At 40.8% G+C, this 21,713-nt stretch overlaps 1 protein-coding gene and 1 long non-coding RNA gene across 3 annotated transcripts in view; one reads left to right on the plus strand and one right to left on the minus strand.

The window, feature by feature from the left end:
* The window catches only part of GBE1 (1,4-alpha-glucan branching enzyme 1), a 138,079-nt gene extending 135,378 nt beyond the window's left edge, over positions 1-2,701 (minus strand). The window contains exon 1 of one of the 2 annotated variants that reach the window (XM_066208439.1): positions 2,537-2,701. In XM_066208439.1, the coding sequence (XP_066064536.1) occupies positions 2,537-2,628 (92 nt within the window). In that variant the 5' untranslated portion in view covers positions 2,629-2,701. The remainder of the gene's footprint in view (positions 1-2,536) is intronic. The other variant, XM_066208445.1, reaches the window with a different exon arrangement.
* Positions 2,481-15,433, plus strand: LOC136305045 (uncharacterized). Its single transcript, XR_010724990.1, has 4 exons — positions 2,481-2,568; positions 12,230-12,411; positions 13,856-13,991; positions 14,966-15,433. It is a non-coding gene; the product is annotated as an uncharacterized lncRNA (long non-coding RNA).
* The last annotated feature ends 6,280 nt before the right edge of the window (positions 15,434-21,713 follow it).

Consider the following 21,713-nt stretch of genomic DNA (forward strand, 5'->3'; position numbering starts at 1 on the left):
CAGATTTGCTAAACAGCACATATTCCTGGCAGCTTCATCACAGCCTTTTTCTGCACCATGTATGGTGTAGGAAACCAGATCCATTGAGTTATTTAACTGGCCCCATACCGCAGTGCTGGGTCATACAACCACCAGATAAATGCATGAGGATCCTTTAGCCTGGCAGATCACATAGTCTCACACTAAGGATTTCTGATAGAGTGCACACAGCTGTGCAGGGCTGGTTCACCACCTCCCCCAGCAAAGGAACAGGACATAAAGTAAGCAAATCCCATATACTGAAGGCCCTAAAGAACTGGTTCTTCACACAGACAGCAACTAGGCTGCAAAACTCCCTTCTCCTGGGCACTCTTTCTAAAATACACCCGAAGCTGAATACAGACTGAATCACAATTCATAGAAACCCCAATGAGCATTGCATGCAGACACTAACAGGCATTTCCCTGGGCTTACAACTTCCCCTCCCTGGCACTCTCCACCATCCGCAGGATGTGCTGTTTCCTTGGGCTTAGAATAAATCATCCAGTTTATCACAGATTGCCACAAAAGTTTTCCTTTATTCTTTTAAATTAATTAACAGGATACGTGTTTGCACAATAATTCTACAGCAATTGACCAACTGGAGGTACAGGAGGCAGAAAGTGACAAGACAGAGACAAGACAGGACCAGCTCTATGCTCTAGATGCACAAATATCAGAAGTACACGAAAGTTTTGCAAACTCACTGTACAGTCATACTATCCTCAGAAATACAAACAACGCTACCCACAATATGACTGTTTTGATGGCAGGCACATTCGGGAAGCCCAAATGTTTTAAAAAATACTTTTATTAAGACCCAGATATGCCCATTTATTAATTCCTCTACCCTGGCTTCCCGCTGAAAAAAATTAGTTTTACAGCACTGCATGCATGGCCAGGAGTTGTCAGGAACCATAAAACTCTTCAGTTGTTCTGTCATTAAGAGATTAAGTTTGAGAAAATGCACTGCAAGTGAGCCTAATACTTTACTCAATGGTAAATCCTATTTTACAAGATCTAGACTTTCCACTATTCAACACCAGAACCCAACAGGACACCTGGTAACGTTAAACCATGTTGAACATTAGAACAGGGAAGAAAAAAATGGGAAAAAAAAAAAAAAAACCACAACCAAAAACTGTAAAAAAAATAAACTTATATTCTTTCTCACATCCCTCACACACAGAGACTTTTCCAGACTTCTGGACACAGTGCACTGGTCAGTACTACAATTATTTTGATTGCCAGACAACCACTAGTGAAACACAACATAAATGTGCAACATAAAAGCTCCCGACGGCTGTGCTCAGGCGGCGGGTGAGGTTTCAGCAGCTTTTCCAGGCCAGCAGCCTGGCTCTGCAGGATGCAGGCCTCCTTTGGCCCAGGCTGCTACTAGCAGGCTCTCACCCAGGCCCTGGGCAGAGGGTTAGCGTCACAGTTCCCAGCGAGAGGCACAAAAAAAGGGATGCTCAGCCCGGCAACCTGGCACCAACCTACCGTACACCCTGCTACATCGTGCATTGCAGGTCTGCCAAACAGCTGAGCTGGTGGTTCAGAGACACCTCAAAACACAAGCCGGCAGGAAAATTCTCCAGAAAGATGAGATTCAGGAGCAGTTTATTGACAGATTATTGCAGCTAAACACTTTTGTTATGGATGGTAGCTTGGTGCATCACCCTCACGTCCTGACTGAATCCATCTCTGGGACCCCCAACACAGGAAGGGCACTGACCTTCTGGAACGAGTCCAGAGGAGGCCACCAAGCTGATGAAGCATTTCTCCTATGAGGAAAGGCTGAGAGAATTAGGATTGTGCAGCCAGTGAAAGAGAAGGTTTTGGGGTGACCTAATGGCACCCTTACAGTACCTGAAGGGAACTTACAGGAAAGATAAGGCTAGACTATTTACACGCAGCGACAGGTCGAGGGGAAGCAGGTTCATTCTAGGAGTAGGTTTAGACTAGATATGAGGAAAAAAAATCTTTATTCTAAGGGTGGTGAGGCACTGGAACAGGTTAGCCAGTGAAGTTGTGGTTGTCCCATCCCTGGAAGTGTTCAAAGCCAGGCTGGATGCAGCTCTAAGCAACCTGAACAAGCGGAGGGTGTACCCGCCCACGCCAGCACGGTTGCAACCCGGTGATCTTTAAGGTCCCTTCCAACTCCAACCCTTCTATGATGCCGAGACTGTCCCAAGCCGTCCCGGCGGCGCCCCGCGGGCCCGGCCGGCCCGGGCGCCGCCGCCGCCCCCCGCCGCTCCGGGAGGGCCCGCGGGCGCGGCGCTGCCGCCCGAGGCGCCGCACAGCCCGGGGGCCGCCGCCTCCGGACCAGGCCGGCGGGAGGTCCGCGGGCGAGGCCTCCGTGCAGCGCCCCGGCCCGGGAGGCCTCGCCGAGCCCCGCCGGAAGGGAAGCGGAGCCGCCCCGGCCGAGGGGAGGGGAGGGCGGCGCGGGGGAGGGGACACCGCCCGCCGCGGCGCCCCCAGGGGCGGGCGGGCCGGCGCTTCCCCTGCGCGGCCGTACCTGCGCTGGAAGTCGGTTCGGAAGGGCGCCAGGTAAGGGTCCCGTTCCAGCAGCTGCTGCAACCTGGGCGGCTCCGGGCAGGCGGCGGCCATGTCGCCGCCGCGGGCTCCGCGCGATCCGCGCCGCCGCTAAATACAGGCGGGGAGGGGGCCGGGCGGGCGGCCGGGCGCCCCTGCCTCTCCCCGCCCACCGCCCGGGGCGCCGCCGGGGCCGCCTCCGCCGCCCCTCCCCGCCCGCGGTGCGGCGGGGCCGGGGCTGCGCGGCTGCGGGCGGGGTGCCCGGGCTGCCCGGCTCGTGTCGGCGATGGGGTCGGCCCGGCAAACCCGGCTTGCCGCCCGCGGGGCGGGAAGGAGCCGCGGGCGGTGTGCGAGCAGCGCCGGTCTCCGAACGGCGTGCCGTGAAGGCAGGGGAAATAATAAAAAAAAAAGTTGCGACAGAAAATAAAGGATCTGCGGGAGCCGAGCCGCCCGGCAGGAGGGGGATGTCTGCCTGCCGTGGCTCGGCGGTCCCCCAGTTTGTTTTCTTAGTGGCTCTTTGATGTCGTTTTCAGCGTGTCAGCTGCCGGGTGAACTCTGCGTTCCCACACACATAAAGCCCACCGCACACCCCAGCCGACATCAACACCCCCCAAAGCAGATTTGGCATCATCAGGATTGCCGGAATAAATTTCTCGACTGTTTGATAGGGTGCTGGCGTGCTCACAGACAGCTCAGCAAAACAAGAGTCTGGGGACATCCCCGAGTTCTCAAAAACACCGTGTCTGTGTGCGGCAAAATGTTGCTGTATCAGACACATAAATTCCAAACGTGGTAAGATTAGTTCAGCTGATCCTAGTGCAGCTCCAAATGCTGAATAGCACAGGTGTAGAAGGTTTTGACCTAATATCAACATGTCTCGTTTTTGGATAGGCCACCAAATATCCAAGGCAACTAATCACCAGCCTGACCATGCCTCTAGGCCAGCACTGAGCACTTTTATTTAAGGTCCAGCAATTTTGCTTTGTTTTGATATGTAGTGAGAAAGTTTATTTAGAGGCCTCTTTTGTATGCTTTTCAGCCACGGTTTGTAAACCTTTCAGCTTCTGGATACCCTAACTCGTTCCCACAACCATCTCCAAAATTGTTGTCCTCAGTTTGAGACTCATCCCCTCTATCCTGGCTTCCTCTGAACTTCAGTGCTCTTTCTCCTTCCCGTCTGCCAGATGACTAACAGCACCGTGTGTGATGAACACTAACAGTTCATTTATTACTTCTCCCAAAACTGGCTACAGTGAGAGTTTCCATAATGATTTGTTTCATCAACAGTGCATGTACACTTAACTACACTGTATTTCCTTCCCTGTAGCAGTTTTTAACTGCACAGGCAAAAGTCCAAGTACCTTTGTTCTTCTCCTTTTGGAGTACAACAAATATTCTGTCCTAAGACTGTAGGGCAGCAGTCATGCTGTTTGCTGGAACAGTTGCCCTAACAGGAGGCCCAAGGAGTTTTAGTTTGGTTATTGAAAGAAACAGCATTGATGCTGTAGCAGAACTACTTGTCGTATCCTGCTCTGATTGATCAAGGGTTTTTTTCTTTTTTCACAGTGGCCACAATTCCTTCAGTCACTGGAGACTGAAAAACTGTTTTTAAAGTTACCTAGGCTTGTCAAAACTCTCTGTGTGGCAGTGATTCCAGTGCCTGTGCTAAACCAACGTTAAACAACTCTTACCATCTTCTTTTTGCTTCTTTCCTCATATTGTGTGCATCGTATTCTTCTGCAAATGGGTTGTCCTCACTCTCACACTTAACTAGCTTGGCCAACTAAAAGGAGAAGAGAAATTCCAGCCTATTATCAAGAGCCAGGAAATTGGGTTTTGTACAATAGTTGCATGTTACATGTGCTGTTGCTCTGCGGCTTCCAGGTGTTTGGTACTGGAGAGGGCACCTGCTGTTTGAAGTGGAGGTGGGAGAGCAATTCCTGCAGCCTCTGAATGCATGAGCATTGGAAAGAGGAGCTTCAGTCTTAGCTCAGTTTCTTTGGTTTTATTCATTGTCAGGAAGCCAAAGCAAGTTCACAGCATTGTTATTAGCTTTTCAGCATAAACACAAGAAAGACATCTATAAATGAGCAATAGCAATTTGTGTAGGAATGTAGCTGTGACTTGCACCTCCCTGGAGACAGGGACCTCTTTGAGACCTTCAGGGACCTTCATTTTAAGAAATGACACATCATCCAGCCTCATATACAAGCAACCTTGAACTTCAGGAAGTTAAATTCTGCAGATAGCCCCTGTCCTTATAACAGACAATGCCCCAGTGTTATATTTAGCACTCTCTGCACCAGGACATGTATAAACATACCATTGGTATCTACTCATGTTTCATTTTACAACCTCGGCATGATTTTATCTGCCTGCTTTGTCACAAGTAACTCCAAGATACTAAGGCATATGTTATTTTGATCATTGATTACACCACAATCCTGGTGTTCCCACCATGAGCTGAGGTTGGCTCTCAGGACACTGCCATTTAATCCTCTACCTGGAGGCAAAACCAGCAGTTCAGACAATGAATATTGTCCCAACAGCTGAATGTGTCTTTGTGCATTTGTCAGGGATGGATACAAAGCTGCCAGCTGCTGCTGCCAGTAGAAACAGAAAGAGGAGGACTGTTGGGAATAACTGCTCTTTGATGGGGACAGCAGTCCCCATATAAGAACGGTGTGTCTAAGGCGTGAGTCGGGCACTCAGTTACCAGTGAGGCTGGAGTATATCACTTACTCCAAAGCAGTCTTTCAAAGGATGTTCTTGCTTAAGTTATGTATACTTTAAAATTTTGCAGAGTGGTGGTGAGCAGTAATTGTATAGTTAAATTTATAAAATCAATTTAGATTTTTTTTAATATTCGAAGTTCAAAGATAAACCTAAATTTTGAAGAGAAAAATGGCTACTTCTGTCATGCAGCACCTCCATTTTGATTCACCAATATATTGCACTTAGTTTGCAAAAGATGACAGACATGATAAAACATAGAAACTAAGTTAGGAAAAAAACTTTTTCTTTATTAAGACACTGGTTCAGATTCTCCCTCTTCAATAGTTTCTTTTCATGTTTCAGCCAGAATGAATCTGTGAGGTCTCTGGCCTTGACTGGCTCTTACAGAGCAAATTCCTGAACTCCAGGTTCTTCTATACCAAGTGGCTTAGAGCAGGCCTGGGCCCTGGTCCTGACCTGGCTCTGTAAGAGGCTTCCAGGCCTGTCTGAGTTGTCTTCAGGGTACAGGCTCCTGCTTTGCAGCTCATATAGACAATCCCCAATCCCACAGTTTAACTTGTCTGAGAAGAGATGGCAAGTACCAAAGGCAGCAGGATATTTTTTAACTCTGTGTTGATGTCTTGGTTTAGACAGACAGGGATCTGCCAGGGAGGGTTGGAGTCTCCCTTGAAATGTAAGCCCCTCCCCCCCTTTTCCAAATTATCATAAATTTGCAATTAAAAGTCTGTCAGACAAAGATTTTGGGAATAGGTATAGCAGTTCTTTACTAGGGATATAAAAATACAGATGTTGTAGTACAGAAGAATAAGCAAGCAAACAAACAAACAAGAAATCCTAGAAAAACCCTGACAAAGTCAGAAATACAACCTGACACCCTGTTGGTCAGGGTGTTGGAAGCAGTCCACAGTAAGCCCTCCTGGAGAGGCAGATGTGGTTCTGTTGGAGTAGAGATGGTCTTGTTGAAGAAAAAGGGTCCAGTAATGGTGAGATGGGTCCGGTCTTCCTCCAGGGATCCGGTGGAAAAACTGGATACCTAGTGGGACTGTGGCTCCTTTTTATCTAGGCTAAGATGGTTTGGCTCCTCCTCCCTGTGTGGAGCAGCTTACAATAGTGCACTGTAATGTGTAATGTCATTGATGGGCTCTTAATGATCCATTAGCAGAAGACATTCCCATGGAAGTAGTGAAACAATGAAGAGAGATAAGTAGCTGCTCCACCATCTGATAAGTGACACTGACCCATTTGGGCAAAGATGAGCAATTCTGCTCCACCCAGATGGAATAGAATAATACACTCTTTACAAAACCCATGACAGTTGAGAACATTTAAGAGTTGCCAATATCTTAAGGTGACAAGTCACGAGGCATGGTCTTTGTATGGTTCAGTCCAATATTTAAAGGCTATATCAAGAGTTGTTATCATTTTAGTCTGGGCAGAACTCCTCCCAACTCCTTTTCCTGAAAGTCTTTTCACATCTAGGTATGGTTGGCCTGCTGTGCTTGCTTGCGTGTGAGGAGATGTATTTTTATTGCTGTTGCACCTACCCATGACTTAAAGATGAGAGGTAATCCATGAGCAAGAGCTGACAACGTGTGACTTGTGCCTTTGCTAGATCTCATAATGCAAACTATCAAGAAAAGGTGTTCCTGTGGACAGAGACAGCTATTGAAAACAATTTGCACTTCAATATTCCAGAATAATGGATTCTTGAAGGCTCCCCTATCCTTTATAGACATTTCAGACATCTGAGCATGTTATGGTACCCATTGCAACCTCACACTTTTGGACTGGTTTCTTCACATTCAGTTCTTAACGCAAAGTGGAGTTCAAAGTTTGAAGGATAATTAGCTTGTTTTGCCATATTGGCCAGCCAAACTTCCCCTGTTATTTGTTCAAGGATCCATAAGAAATTAACTGCACAGTTGTCATCCAGATCCAAAGCAAATGCCCCCCTTAAAAAATAATTATCCTTTATCCTGATAGTCTTCCCAGAGAGGTCAGACATTGGGCATGGAGCTGTAGCTCATTATAGGGTGGTTGTAGTAGGTGACCTTTAAAGGTCCCTTCCAACACAAGCTATTCTGTGATCCCATGACACTTATCCCTATCTTTGGATTTGCCAAGGTGAGAAACATGGGAGAAAGGAAATGGTCAGTGTTGCACAGCTGCTGCCAAACGTCACGTCACTGTTCCATAATTAAAACTGTGCCAACAGCAAGGATTCAACTGTTTGATTGCTTATGAAGAACAAAGCATCTATCCCTGAAAATTAAGCATTCCAAGTATCTGTTGGTATATCTATTAGTTTAGAGGTTTCAGAATTTTAAGTTTGAGGTTTATAAGAAATGTAGGGTATTGGTACTGTCTTTTAACATATCACTTTGGCCCTGTCATGGTTTCAGGAGCTTTACATAACAACACATCTTCAAAGATCAAAACAAATAGCCATCTGAAACACTAAAAAGCCAGTTTCAGGGTTGTAAGATTCCAGTAAGCACAGTTGATGGGAATGCCATTTTCACTTACCATTCAGAGCAAAATAGAAACACATTCCAAAATGAAAGTCCTAAATAATTACTTATTCTTGCTTTCACAATATTGTAGTGTGATATGCTTTGGTGTCCTTATTTTGTATAAGAGAATATTAAAAAATAGAAATATTTTTCGAAGTTGTTTGCACATTGATCAAGACACTTCAAAGTGTGATACCAATTTTAAAACATCCACAGATGTAGAACAATGTTTGTTGTGAAAGTGAACAGTGTTTGTTGTGAAAGTGTCTATGAGTCTTAATAAATAATCAAGTCAGAATTTGTGAAACAGTTCAGAGAGACAAAACACAAATAAAAACTTCTGGAATTTCACAACATTTTTGGATGTTGTACGTACTCTGTCAGTTGTATGCCTTCTATATTCCTCAAAAGAAATTACTGCCAATAGTAACAACTTTCTATAATTTCCTGCAGTTTCCTGGTGTTTGCATATGTGTTTATGCATTGGAGGAAGAACATAAAACATTCTGGACTCTCTCCTTAGTGCCGTGTCACAATTCTTCGTAGCTGTCACCTCTGTTTTACCAATGTGTGTTTGTCTCTAACACTTAGAAAATAAGTAGCTTGAACTGTCTGGGATAGTTGCCCCAGAGGAACATTCTTGCTATAATTGCAGTGGCTCCTGTAACAATATATTACTATTAAACAAGGAACTTATTAACACTTGCCAAATATTGTATTCCTTATATCCAAGACACTTAGAACTGAGAATGAAACTCCACAGCATCAGCAGCAATTTTGCTTTTTTGCTGTTCATTGTCAGGTCTTTGCTAAAACCCCTGAGGAATGATCTTACCTTGGGCGTTTCTTGGTTGCATAGTCCCACTTTCCTCCCTGAAACACTACAGGCATTTAGGCTGCCTGGCCTTTTACTCAGAAAAGAAAGTGAGGTTGCCAGATAATCGTTCAGAGGGTAACACATCTAATCCTTCGGGAGGTCAAGTGAGGTGATTAGAAAGGAGGAGAGGCATACTGCTAATGCTCTGACAGCTCTGTCAATATAAATTCATTAGTATGTATAGAACTATTTTAGTTTTCAAAAAGCAGAATGGTGGCTCAGTTGTATTCATGAATTCAAGTCTATCCCTCTATCCCGAGTTCACTGCAGGAAAAGCAGATGGATCTGGTGCAAACTGTGTGTGAAATGCAGAAGTTTTGGAAGTCCAAAATGCTTTCCACAGATAGCCTTTTAGATCTTGTCAGTATTCGTTCTGGTTTACTTTTTAATGGCAGTCAGTGGCATTTGACCCAATTGATTCTCAGCTGCGACCAACAGTGTGTTGAATGAACAGAAAGATGGGGCAGGGACCAGATGCTTAATGATGCACTCAAAATTTTGCTGCAGTTAGAAGAAAACACCAAATATGGAACTAAGAACTTCTTGTTAGTCCAATGAATATTTTAACCCTCTCGTTTTTCAAAATACTAGTTGAATTTGGAAGAAACAAACCCAAACAAACCCCAATACTCCCATTAATAATGCATTTACATATACATGTATGCCATGTATACTTGTTATACAGAAAATGCTTTGGCATACAGAAAGGTCTGGGAGTATGATTATGTAATTTTTGTCTTAGAGTATCCCCAGTACAAAAACTGAAGCCGCAGCCTGCACAATCCCAGTGATACAGAGCTACACTTACAGGTGTGCAGTCCGTTGCCATAGGTCATTGTATTGTATGCAATACATTTTTCCGTAGAAAATTTTGTGTGCCTTGGTGATTCGCCTTTTCTCCTTAGAACGTTCAAAACTCTACATTTCTATAAATATAGAAATCTCCATCCAAGACAGATATATACATAGACATTTTTGTTGGGAGCATCAGTATTCATGGATTAGGAAGAACTAATCTGTCTTCACATAGGTATTTTCTCTCTTAGAGATAAATCCTTTAGGTTGTATCCTTTTTCTCTTGTTAGAAAGGTTTATATCATGCTCATTTTTAAAATCAGCCATGGCATTTCAGTTAAAAGAAAAGTGGTATGACTTTCACTTTTTCCATATGTATGCAGCTTAACAAAATTATACAGTAAAGAAAACTAAGTGATACACAGCTTCCAGTATGAGTGCATTTGGAAGGGATTGCTTAAACTGTGTTATCTGTGGGAAATAAAAGGAGCAAATGTAATTAATAGTTACCTTAGTTACCCAGGCACTCAGCACCTCCTTCAGTGTGAGTTTCTGAGGATATACAAGATTATTAGCTGCATTTCTGTTTCCTAAATATTTTATGTTGAAGTACATACTAATCGAATAACTACTTCATTGCAACTTAGTACAACAAGTAACTTCATATTATTATATATATATATTTTTAGATAACAGGTTTTTGCAACAAACAGCTAAATATTTGTATTTTAATCCAAATGGCAGTCTTCACAGGTAATATATTAATTACAATCATGTATTATATGGGTAAATTTTGGTTTTTTCAAGGTAATGTTGTCCCAGTTCCATTAGAATAGTTTAAGTGCTGATGACTCTCAGTCAGTTTTCCTCAGTTTCAAACACCCTTCCTTTCTGATGTCTCTGAGCCTTGTTTATCTCTTAAAATTCTCCCTGGATGTTGTATTCTATTACCTAATTCTACTCAGAAAATGGTTAATATTGGTGCCCAGTGTCATTTTAGCTTAAGCAGCCACTCAGTGCAGATTTCCTCATGCTTGTACCATCAGCCCCTGGAGCAGGGCATCATCACACATCAGGAGACATCCTGCTCGCAGCAGTTATGATTTCTCCTGCTTGAATATGCAGCTTTTTTTGTTTCTCTCTGCATTGTACTGTTATCTCAGGCAGCATCCAGGCTCTTCACTTTCCACTTGTGCCATAGTTCCACTGGGAAGGCAGGCCACCCCCAAGTAGGGAGGTTCACCTGGGTGTCTGTAAAGGTGGGACATAAGCAATTAGTTGCCTTTTTCTTTGGGCCAGTCTTCAGTTAGTTCTGGATCTGCTAGTTCCAGGATCACTTCCACAGTTTTCTTACCTTGTTTCCATGTGTGTTTGCTTTCGGTCTGACTACTTCCTTACTACACTATTTCCTACCATTGCGTATGTGCATGGACTACTTTTCTGCCTCTTTTCGCTTTGTCATCCCCCTTTTGCCACTTTTACCAGAGAAGAATATATGAGAGTGAATGCTGACAAAAAAGGAGCAGTTTTTATAGCATCTGAGTCATGCACTCTGATGGACTTTTTGTTTGTTTTTCATGCCTGCTATTATTTAGTGTCCCCTAGATCACTTCTTCCCTCAAATGGCTTGCCAGCTCTTTCTGTACTGTTCCAGTGTCTGCAGGCCCTAAAACTAAATACATTTCTGTGTCCAGGGCATCCACTACAGGACTTAAATACACCCTGGTCATAATTCAAGGCTTGCCTGCCTCTACCCCATAAACTTAGAAAAGAGACTGACAACTTTTTCTGGTCCTAATATATCTCTGCTTTCTTTTGGCTTGTGATCCATCCCCAGGTGATACAATCTTTCAAATTCTTTTTCAAGCTCTCACAGTGTTAGACATCCACTCAGGGCAGGCAGTTGCTGCTGCGGGAACAGCTGGTTTGCAACAATCTGCTTCCCCAAGGCTTAGTCCCTGCTGAATGTGCCATTCCCGCAGCCCAGCCATTTCTTCTACAAAAGGAGAGGAAGGCAGGTATTTCTAGGAGCAGAGTGGGCATGTGTAATAAGAGGTTGGATTTGTTTTTCTCCTTCCTTGATTCTCCTATCAGTCTACCTGATTTTGTCCTTTACAGGTAAAGCCATAATGAAAACAGTCTGTACTCAGCTGGGTCATGAGAAAGGGACACAGACAGAGATCTCTGATCACACAGGACTATGATCAGAGGCTTTTATAGCAAGGATAAGCAGACTTGGTGCTTCCATTCAGTGTCCACCTATCATCAGCTTGCTCTGATTGCCATCTGTTTTCTCCTCTTTCTCTCAGATTTTCAAAAAAAGTTTCCCTGTCCCTCACAAAACCTGCCACTTAGCACAGCAAGGTTTGGCTGGAGTGAGTCACAGCCAGATCATAAATTGATATAACTACTGTTTCTCTGCTTTCCTTGGGTTGTTACTGATCCTGAAGCACCCAGGTTGCCCAAAATTCTTTTATTTTATAGCAAATGAGATAATTGCCAGAAAACAGGACTCCACACCTGCTGCATTCGTTCCCAGTCTTCTATGATGACTGTAGGCTTCCTCCTACAAAAGTTTTTTTCAGTCTTGGTTGTTCAGCAGCTCAGCTAGAAAGGACTCCCAGACAGGTTTGCCTATGTTTTCCTCTGGTTTGTTACACTGAAAATCTTCTTTGCTACACCGCACACACACTGCTTAGAGTTTATTGTTAGCCCAGTAAATATTCTAACAGTATAATTTGTCTGATTAATGCAGAAAAGCCTCACTTTTCTGATGTTTTGATGGTCACCCTTCCAATGTGCCTTTAAGTCCTGAGCTTGGCAATCTTCCTGATGCAGACAAGAGACAGGACTTCCTTTATAAATCATCAGCCCCTGAGGCCTTCACAAGAAGAACAGTGATGTTTACATTGGGGGATTCTAATTCCTCAGCTTTGGGTAAGTTTGCTTTTATTTTTAAACCTTAAAACATGTGCTTCCCTCCTACCTATTCCCACCTGGTTTTGAGTATCTTTACTCCTGGGCTCTCAAATTTCTACCATCCTCTGCATTTTTATTCCTCTATCAGTCAACCATTTACTTTACTAAAATCAGTAGTTTCAGCAATATAAAACTGAAATTCCTTAGTGGAGAATCCAGGAGACAGGGTAGACACAGGCTGATTTTTCAAAATCACAGTAGTTTTGCTGACATGCACTGTCAGCAGGGCTGTATAAAACTGGAGGTCATTTCATTGTTAAGTTCAAATTTGTCATTGAGCTTCTCAAGAAAAGTTTCTATAAATGGAAGACATCTTGAGTGTTTATACTGTTCAAAGGCCTGTTTTACAGCCTGTCAGCAATTCAGTCGTTTGTCAATATAGAATATAAAAAACTTAAGGACAATATCTCTTCCAATTTAGTCTGCTTTTGTAGTATTTACCAAATTTACGTTAAAATCCCAACAGATCTTATGAAAAACTATATTTCCATGGCTTTTGGGGCCAAGAGCAAATCAGCTCATTGTGCACTAGTCTTACACTAGCCAACTGTTGATAAATTATGCTGTAGAAATACTTAAGTATTCAAAATGCTATGGCCTGGTAAAAAATTACAAATATTTTGATGTCTTCTTTTATTCCAGTTCTTTTTTCTCAAAGAATTTGAAATATGAATAACTGTGGTAGGATAAATGAGAACACTTGGACCTATAGTTATTCTGAATCTCTGGAACCCATCTTTATGCTGTCACAGAAACTCATAACAGTGTTCCAGGCAAAATTATCATTACACATTTGTATTGTCATAGGCTGTTAAGTATCTGTTATAGATATATCATAATATATTGTTATATAATATATTTCAATTATATTCATATATAATCATTCAAAATTATTATAGTATACATTATTATGTTTATGTTTTGTTATAGATATACAATTTTGCTTTAATACCAACCTTCTATATAAATTTAACTTCCTTTTTTTTTAATCAGTGATAGAGTTCACTTCCTTTGGTCAGTCAGGTTGATAGTAGTGAAGTAGTAGCCATGACAGTATTCTTACTATTCTTACTCTCTAGTGAGAATAGTACACTATAAAGTAGGAATATTTTCAAAAGTCTTTCATGGTTTATCCTCATTAAATCTTAGTCTCATAAACCACACTGAGTCCTCTCCTGACATTTTTCTGGTTGTCATAATCTGGTTCTTTTACTGTCTATGGTGAAGAAATTAACTTGGGCAAATAAAGAGGTTTCTTCGTTCATAAGATAATTGTCTACACTGTTAGAATTATTTTTTCTATTTCCTCCTTCTGCTGTTTCATCTCCACACAGTTAAAATACTGAATTACTCTTAAAATTCATGAATTATCTGTTGCTTCTTGACCCAATTACTCCTGCAGCTGTCTCCTCAGCAGCTCCTGTGTTGTCATCTGATTCAACACATGCACAAGGAAGACTTACAAAGGGAGCTGAGTCATTCTCTAAATCTGGACCATCGTCCTCTGAACACAAAACCTTCCTCTGCAGGATTTAAGGGCGAGTATTAACTGTGTCATTTTGCATAGGATGTTTTAGCTTCTCTTACTTTAAATTACTTGTGTGTATAACTGAAAAGCACATAATTTAGCTGTATCCACCAAAATTTTCTTTGTGTCATTTGTGTACATAGTGCCAAACACTTATCTATCTTCTTACTTCTGTGTTCTATTTCCTTTTCTTTCTTAGTTAGTTTTCATTTCAAAATAGCCTCACATCTTCACTGGATTTTGTTTTTTTTAATACATGCATGTAATTTCTGTGAACTGTGACTACTTTGCTATCATTCAGGAGCCCTTGAGTTTCAAGGAACATAACCTGTACAACCAAATTCCAAATTATTCCAGTCATAACATTAAAAGACACTCACTGTGAATATCAGACTTAAGTCATCTGATACACCTAACATTTAAAAGGGCTGATGAATGAGGACATGTATTAGACACCCTAAAAGTGAGGAAAAAGCAAGATCAACTCTTTATGTCTTATTATTTTCTTAGCACTGTCAAGTATCATACACATTCTTTGCATTTTTGAATGGATGGACTTGTTTCCAGTCTTTGTGGTTGCAAAAAATATGTGCTCTGGTAGGTTGAAACCACTCTAGCACCACTACAAGTGATTAATACTAGGGGTTTTTTTCTGGTTTATGTCCAAGTTGCTGGGTTACTTGAAGCTCTGAAAAAGATTTACATAAAGACTCGTGAAGAGCTCTGTATCTGAGCTTTATTACATTGCTTAAAACAAAGCTTTTCAGCTGACTTCTTCAGTATAATTTTTTCATGTTCTAGGAATTTTCATGCTAGCTGTTTTTTATAAATACTTCCTTTATTAAATTTGTAATATCCCAAAGTAATTATTTTTGCTTTGGATTTATTTTCTTGATTTATATTCTAGCATGTTTATCTTCTCCCTCTCTCTTGTCTACTTCTTTTTGGATTTAACATAGATTTTTTTTTCCCTTTGTCTTACAGTAAGTCATGTGGCATTGACATCCCTCAGAAATTTGAAGTTACATGGAAGAAAATTAAACAACATATCGATGGATGAGATAGGCATGGTGGTTTCTCCACGATGTCATTGCATGTTGATGAAGGGACAGCACTGTGAAATATGAGATGCAAGTGTCAACAAAATATTACCCTGGTTTTGCAAGGAGTTGCACAAGGAGCCATTCCTTTTCTGCAAAAGGAAGGCTTGCTTATTCATAGTGGTAAAAACAAAAACCAACACTGTCAGCAACAGAAAAATAACTGCCATTTGTTTCTTGGTTTTTTAATTTCCTTTCTATTCCATGAAGTATAGATATTCCTATTAATGCAAAAAAAAAAAAAAAGGCTAACTATCACCTCTTGTATCTGTTTTTCTTAAATCTAAAAATGTTTTGCACATTTCACTTGAAACAGTCAAATGTCTTCCCCTGTTTTTTCATTTTTAGAATAAACTGAAGTATTTCAGCTTTTGGTGTCTGTCCTGTTTGTTCACATGATTTCATTTCTTATATGAGGGGTTAGTTTTTCATAAACATCAAGACCTTTTTCAATACTGAGGAACTGAGGTGGGTTCTGTTGTATTTCATTACTAAATTAAATTAATTTTATAACCTATTCAATACTCAGAAACAGTAAAACAAGTCTTTCTCTGAATTTAAATCAGGTACATAATGCCTTTAAGGTTAATATACTTTACATAGTGCTTTGCAAATTAACTGAAGAAGGTTTGATTAGTTTTATTCTTTTCATTCTTTTAAAAAAAAGCCTTTTCCATTGTGTATTATCTCTGTTAGTAAAAAGTATAACATCTTCTCTGATAACTTTCCATTATGTTAGAGAAGGTTCAACAAAACCTTTAAGTTCCTTTGTCTTACATTGTAAATCAGGATAGTTAAGGGAAGAAAAAAACCTTTCAAGAACATGGTATCTGCTTGTAAATATAATACTGTCATTCATCATTAGAGATAACACGCAGGGGTTAGAGCTGTGTGAGCTATTTAAAAATCAAAAGCAGCACACACGGAGTGTAGCCACGTTTGCAGAAGCAGTACATAAAAGTTACCCCTCAAGAACATACCGTTCTGAAGGGTAACCAAATATAATTATTTCATGTGGTGCCACATAATTGAGATGACTTGGAATTCCCCCTCTTGTAGCACTTCTGATGTGTCTCTTAAGTTTGACAGGGTAAGGTTAAATCTCCTCCTCCTGTCATGGGTTGGGAAGTACTTCTGGTACTAAGAATAGCTCATTAAAAGTGGATGGAATGTCTCCTTTTCTCATGTACATATTAATTACCATAACACTCATTGAATGTGTCTTTGCTGGCAGAATGACATACCTTGCTGCTGTATCAATGAAAACTGAGTTTTTTCTTGCTTAAAACTAGGTCCAATGAAGTAAAAACATGGGAAATGGAGCAACATTTTTTTTTTTTAATATATATTTCTGTTCTAAACAAGTCAGCATCTATTTCTTTTTAGAGAGAATTTGAATTGAACATAGGACCATGATAATCTGGGACTAGAATTCATATCTGGAAAATTGAGTGCCTTTGTCTTGTTTCAGCTGAACTTGCATGGTATTCCTGTTAGCTGTGCATACTTAGCACACTGCCACTGCTAGACATTTTGACGTGGCTATTCAAATGCCATTTTTGAGTTATTTTTCTGCAAGGCTATGATTATCAAACCCCAAAAGGAACATTAAATTACTGAGCATGTTCTTTTACCATTTTGACAAAATATTCCCAGAAATGCTTCTAAGTATTCACTGTCTGGCAGACAGCAGTGCCTTTATATCCAGTAGCACTGTCTCCCATGGGATCAGAGCAGTTGCTGGCCCTTGCCTCTGCCTAATCTCTTCATTGCAGTCTTTCTGAGTGACAGGGCTCTGCCCACGTATTACTGTAGCAGAACTCCCCCGAGACACCTTCCTTTGAACCCGAGTAGCCTACAGCATCCCGTATTCTTTTTTTCTGAATAAAAATCTTCTTCTCATGAGTGTATCCCTTTAATGTCTGGCTTTCAGTACATCTGATTCTTCCTACTTTGAGTGTCCTACAGCTAGCAGGTTTTGATGAGCCCCAAAGTGGCACCTCTCTGTTTCTAGCCTTATTAACACTGGATGATTTACCTCTGTGTGACAATTCCCTCTGGGTACCACACCACTGTGCAGGGACTTGTGATCTCTCCAAGAACTGTTTTACAGAAGAAAGCAAAATGTTTCTCCTTCTGTAGCTTGGTGGAAAGTTTATCCACTCCAATACGTGCAGGAAGCCATCCTGCCAACAGCATGTCAGGCAGTACTGCCAAGAGCCATGGGTGCCCCACTCATCAACCACTGTGTTTTTCACTGCAGCCGCCTGGCTGGGTTTGCCCTGAGTTTGGATTGTAAAACTTAAATTTGGAAAGCAAGGCTGTAAACTGGAGAAAGGCAAAGAAAGTAATTCCTCAGTTAACAATTCCACCATTTTTTTTTTTTTTTTTTTTTTTAATCTCTCGATGTATTCTTGGAAATATTGCCAATCACAGTCTGACTCCCTGCTTCCTTGATAGATTTAAAGCAAATTCACCATGGAAATATTAAGCAGCTGAAGTGAGATATGTGTAACATTCCTGAGGCAGTTATTCCCCCAAGTTCTAGTCAAGTCAGAGATACTTACCCTGCTGGTTAACTTTCACTCAACATAAGGAAGGATCAAATTATGACTCCTTTATTAGCTATTAGAGAAACCTCAGCCTAGGTTTATTTTAACTACTGCATCAACTGAACATGATTGTTTGTAACAGGATGATTCTTAGTATTACAAATCGCAAAAAGAAATTTTTTGGAGGACCCGGTTCTTTTGCCAGGCAGCCATCTTATGTTCCTCTCTTCTCAAAGAAACATCTGTGGGAGAAAAAAGGGAGCAGTCTGAGGCCTCAGAAGAGTTCTCAAAGCCCAGCTCACCGGTAAGACAGTGTACTGTAATTAATTTCCTAATCTACTTCATACTGCTCTACAGCATTATTCATTCTTCTCACCTTTAGGAATTTTTTTTTTTTTTTTAATTTTTTTTTTTTTTAGCCTGCCATACCAAAAGGCAAGTTACAGACCTTATTTAATCCAGAAGAGTGGGGATGTTAATTGGGTTGAAAATGGTAATGATGCATCTAATTCTGTCTTATCTACACTGCTCATCCTGCTCTCAGGACACCTGAGTGCACCTGCATCCCAGAACAGAGGCTTGAACATGTATTTTTCTGTGTTACGCTCAGCTTCTCCCATGACCCATTATCAATAGCACTTTACCCAGTGACTCAAATATGATTCCTACAATATTTCCTCTCATTCTGTTTCTGTTTAAGAGCAGGTACATGCTCGAAACATTTTTGATGTATATTGCCACAGTTAAAGCATAATTAGCTCCATGAAAAGGAAGCGGGTTAACCAGCTCCACCTTAGCTGAAACCACTGTCACCTTTACATTTCAGACTTTTGTTTGGTTCTTCAGCTATTTCAATTACCAGTCAAGGAGGGGTTTAAGTCCGCAGCATAATAATACTTGCAATTACTAGTAAACAGCAGTTCACAGCACTAACCAGTCTGTCCTTACTACATCCATTTCAGGCAGGCAAATAAATGTTATTATCCTCATTTTACAAACACATTGATTAAGTGACTTACCTAAAGGCCACACATCAATTTCAATGTCAGTGCCAAGATTAGCACAGAGAAACTTCTGCATTGCAGACACAGAAAAAAGTAATTGGTATTATCAAGCCCACCCCCTTCAGGAGCAAACAATCATTTTTCAGCTCTCTAGTCAAACAGCATTTACCCTCCTCACATCCCCCATATGTTTTGTCCACCACAAGCTACTCCCTTGAAGTGGCTCAAAATGGTTCCTAAATATGTCTTTAACATGGGAAGCTTTTCTATCTGCCTCCTGCTTTTAACACAAGGGTTAGAAACCACTGCCTGGAGAACCTGTGAAACTCCCATACTGGTAGCTGAGCCTATGGAGACAGAAGGCAAGGGAAGGGGGCAAAGGGCTCATGCTGCTCTCCAAAAGGCAATGTGAAGATGAGTAATGCTAAGAGGAAGCAGCAGGAGCAGTATTAGATAGAAATTAGGATGATCTTTTACAGTCTCATTTTAAGAGATTTTTTGCCTCTCCAACAAAGCAAAATTTTCAATGTTAAGATTGTGTACAACAGGTACAAGTAATTCTCTTTTGTACTGTTGTTGTAGCTACTGTTTGGAAATTGTGGTAATTGCATTGGTAACATTAGAAGCTGAGTCTTCAGCTCTGAAACACAGCAGCATCTCTAGTCCTCAGTCTGCTGAGGTATTAAGATTATTGCTCTATTTTAAAGCCCCTTCTTTTGAATTTGGAAGGAGTTTTGGATTTGATATCTGTTATCTGATTTAGACAGACAGACTAACTGATGAGTACAGACCTTACTGTCTGCACGAAGCTGTAAGCAGTAATATCACAACATGCAAAAATCTGCTAAACATTACTAAGTGACTAAATGTAAAAATCTGCTCTGCTTACAGGCAGTTATTTCTAAGGAAAAATATATGGTTGCTATATTTGTTTCCCCTCCCGAACAGGTCTTCCTACCAGGAAAAACAAACAAAATTGGGAAAATCAGGACAGCACTTCTAACAGCTAATTAAGGCTGTCTATGTGTAAGGCTGGCAACCTTTTGTTGTAATTTAGGTATGGTTCACAAGACCTTCTTGAATCAGCTTCTAAATGTGACCAAAAAGATCAAAATAACATTAAATCTTTTGAACCACAGTAGTTTAGTTCCTCAGCAGATTCACAAAGCTACCATTAGAGCGCACAGTGTCATCTGCCAACACCTGAATTTGACCTAGCCATTGAAGCTGATCCTGTGACAATGTCTGCAAGCTGATACTTTGGAAAACTGTTGAGCATTTATGATAGACACTGGTATTTCAGAGCAGACTCCCAGGCGATGAATTATATTCTTAATAAGCAGACATGACAAAGTCAAATCTAGAAGTAGAATTTGAGCTAGTTGCCAAGTTTTTAACTGAAGGTCATTTCTTCCTTTTATTTTTTTTTAAACCATGTGCATGTAGACACAAGAAATGTGTGAACTTACCTTCAAAATAGCTCAAATATTAACCATATGAATTATACATATGCCTTTTTATGACTTTTAAAAGATTATTTCTTGCATAAAACTAACATCATTCAATTTATTGCTTGTGAGTCACCTGTAGATTGCAGTATCAGAATTATTCAATAGGTTTATGCCTGTCAGAATTTTATATTAGCTCCATTATTCACTAACAGTAAAAAAAAAAAAAAAGGCATCTTTTTAAATTAATGCTTAAGCATGGGTGTTTTCTTGTCACTTCATTGGCTTGTCTTCTGTGCAATTCTAGTCCTTACTCTTCCACCTCAGAATTATTAAGGTGTCATGTACAGAAGTGATAAGTTTAGCTGCATCAAACTGTGATAGAGGGTTAATCTTGCATAAGGGAAAAAGGAAAACATGGCTGGATGGCCAAAGATGTGATTCTGTGTTCTGAAGCCTGATAAATATTGTATCATGCCACAATTTAAGATGCTCAAGGGCTTCACAACATTAATTGCATTTTAATCACGGCAACTCTGTTCAATTATGTCCTTTGGCTTCTTCAAAAATAAAGCACTTCAGTCTTTGAAAAGATATTATGGTACTTCTCACCTGCAAGGCTGCTGCCCTGTTTTCTTCAGGGGTGGTTCTGGGTGCTGAGAAATGCAAACCAAAGGCTTCTGCACTGGGAGAGAAACAGCCTAACTGAAAATACCATCAAGACTATAACAAGAGGAAATAATACGTCAAACAATAAAATAACAGAAGAGAGTGTTTTCTTGAAAATGGGGCATTCTCTTCAGCTTGAATGTTCTGCAGAGACAGTAGCACCTAGTGCTTCCTGAAGTGCATTACACTGCACAGTGGGAACCTTGTTTGAGTTTAATCCTTAGCTAATACCGCAAACATCACTGTTGAAAAGGAGGTTTTTCTTTTTTTTTTTTTTTCCTGGTTTGTAATTTATTTTACTGAGCATCTCATAGACTCTGTTCTACCTCCTTGCTAAAAGAAATTAATGATTTTGACTACGCACTTCAAATTAAATCTACCAAAACACTTAAAGGCATGCCTATGTCTTCTGAAACTTTTAACACTCTGCTTGCCTTTGGTGAAACTTGTCACATTATTTAGAGTTACAGGCCTGCTTTAGCATTTTACTGGATTATGACTTTAGCCATTTTTTCTTTCTTTGTATTTATTTCTGTGGCGTGTTTTTTATGTCTCCAGTGGATTGATACTACTTTAGCATTTTATTATGTTTTTGGCTCGGTTTTCTTACTCATAGGTGCACAGATAACTTGGGACTTTCATTCACTTCTAGAAGTCCATTCATTATTTTAATAAATGCTTCAAGTCACAGATAAAATGAAATTAATCATTCAGGTGTGCTTTGAAAAGAAGTTAAAATGATCTGGTGAACATAAAGTCTGGGGCAGAAAGCCTTATGTTCACTTTAAGGAGACCCTGTAAACAAAAGTATTGTCTTTGTCCAGAAGCACAGCTTGTGCAGGAATTGTTAGTGAAATTCTCTTAGCTTCTCATGTGGGAAAAGTCAGGCCTAGCTGATCAAAACAATCCCTTGTGGCCTTAAAAGTCTCTGATGAATTTTGAAGCATCAGATCAATGAT

The sequence above is a fragment of the Chamaea fasciata genome, unplaced genomic scaffold, assembly GCF_029207755.1.
Source record: "Chamaea fasciata isolate MVZ Bird 193981 ecotype frontalis unplaced genomic scaffold, bChaFas1.0.hap1 SCAF_2, whole genome shotgun sequence".
Taxonomy (NCBI): Eukaryota; Metazoa; Chordata; class Aves; order Passeriformes; family Sylviidae; genus Chamaea; species Chamaea fasciata.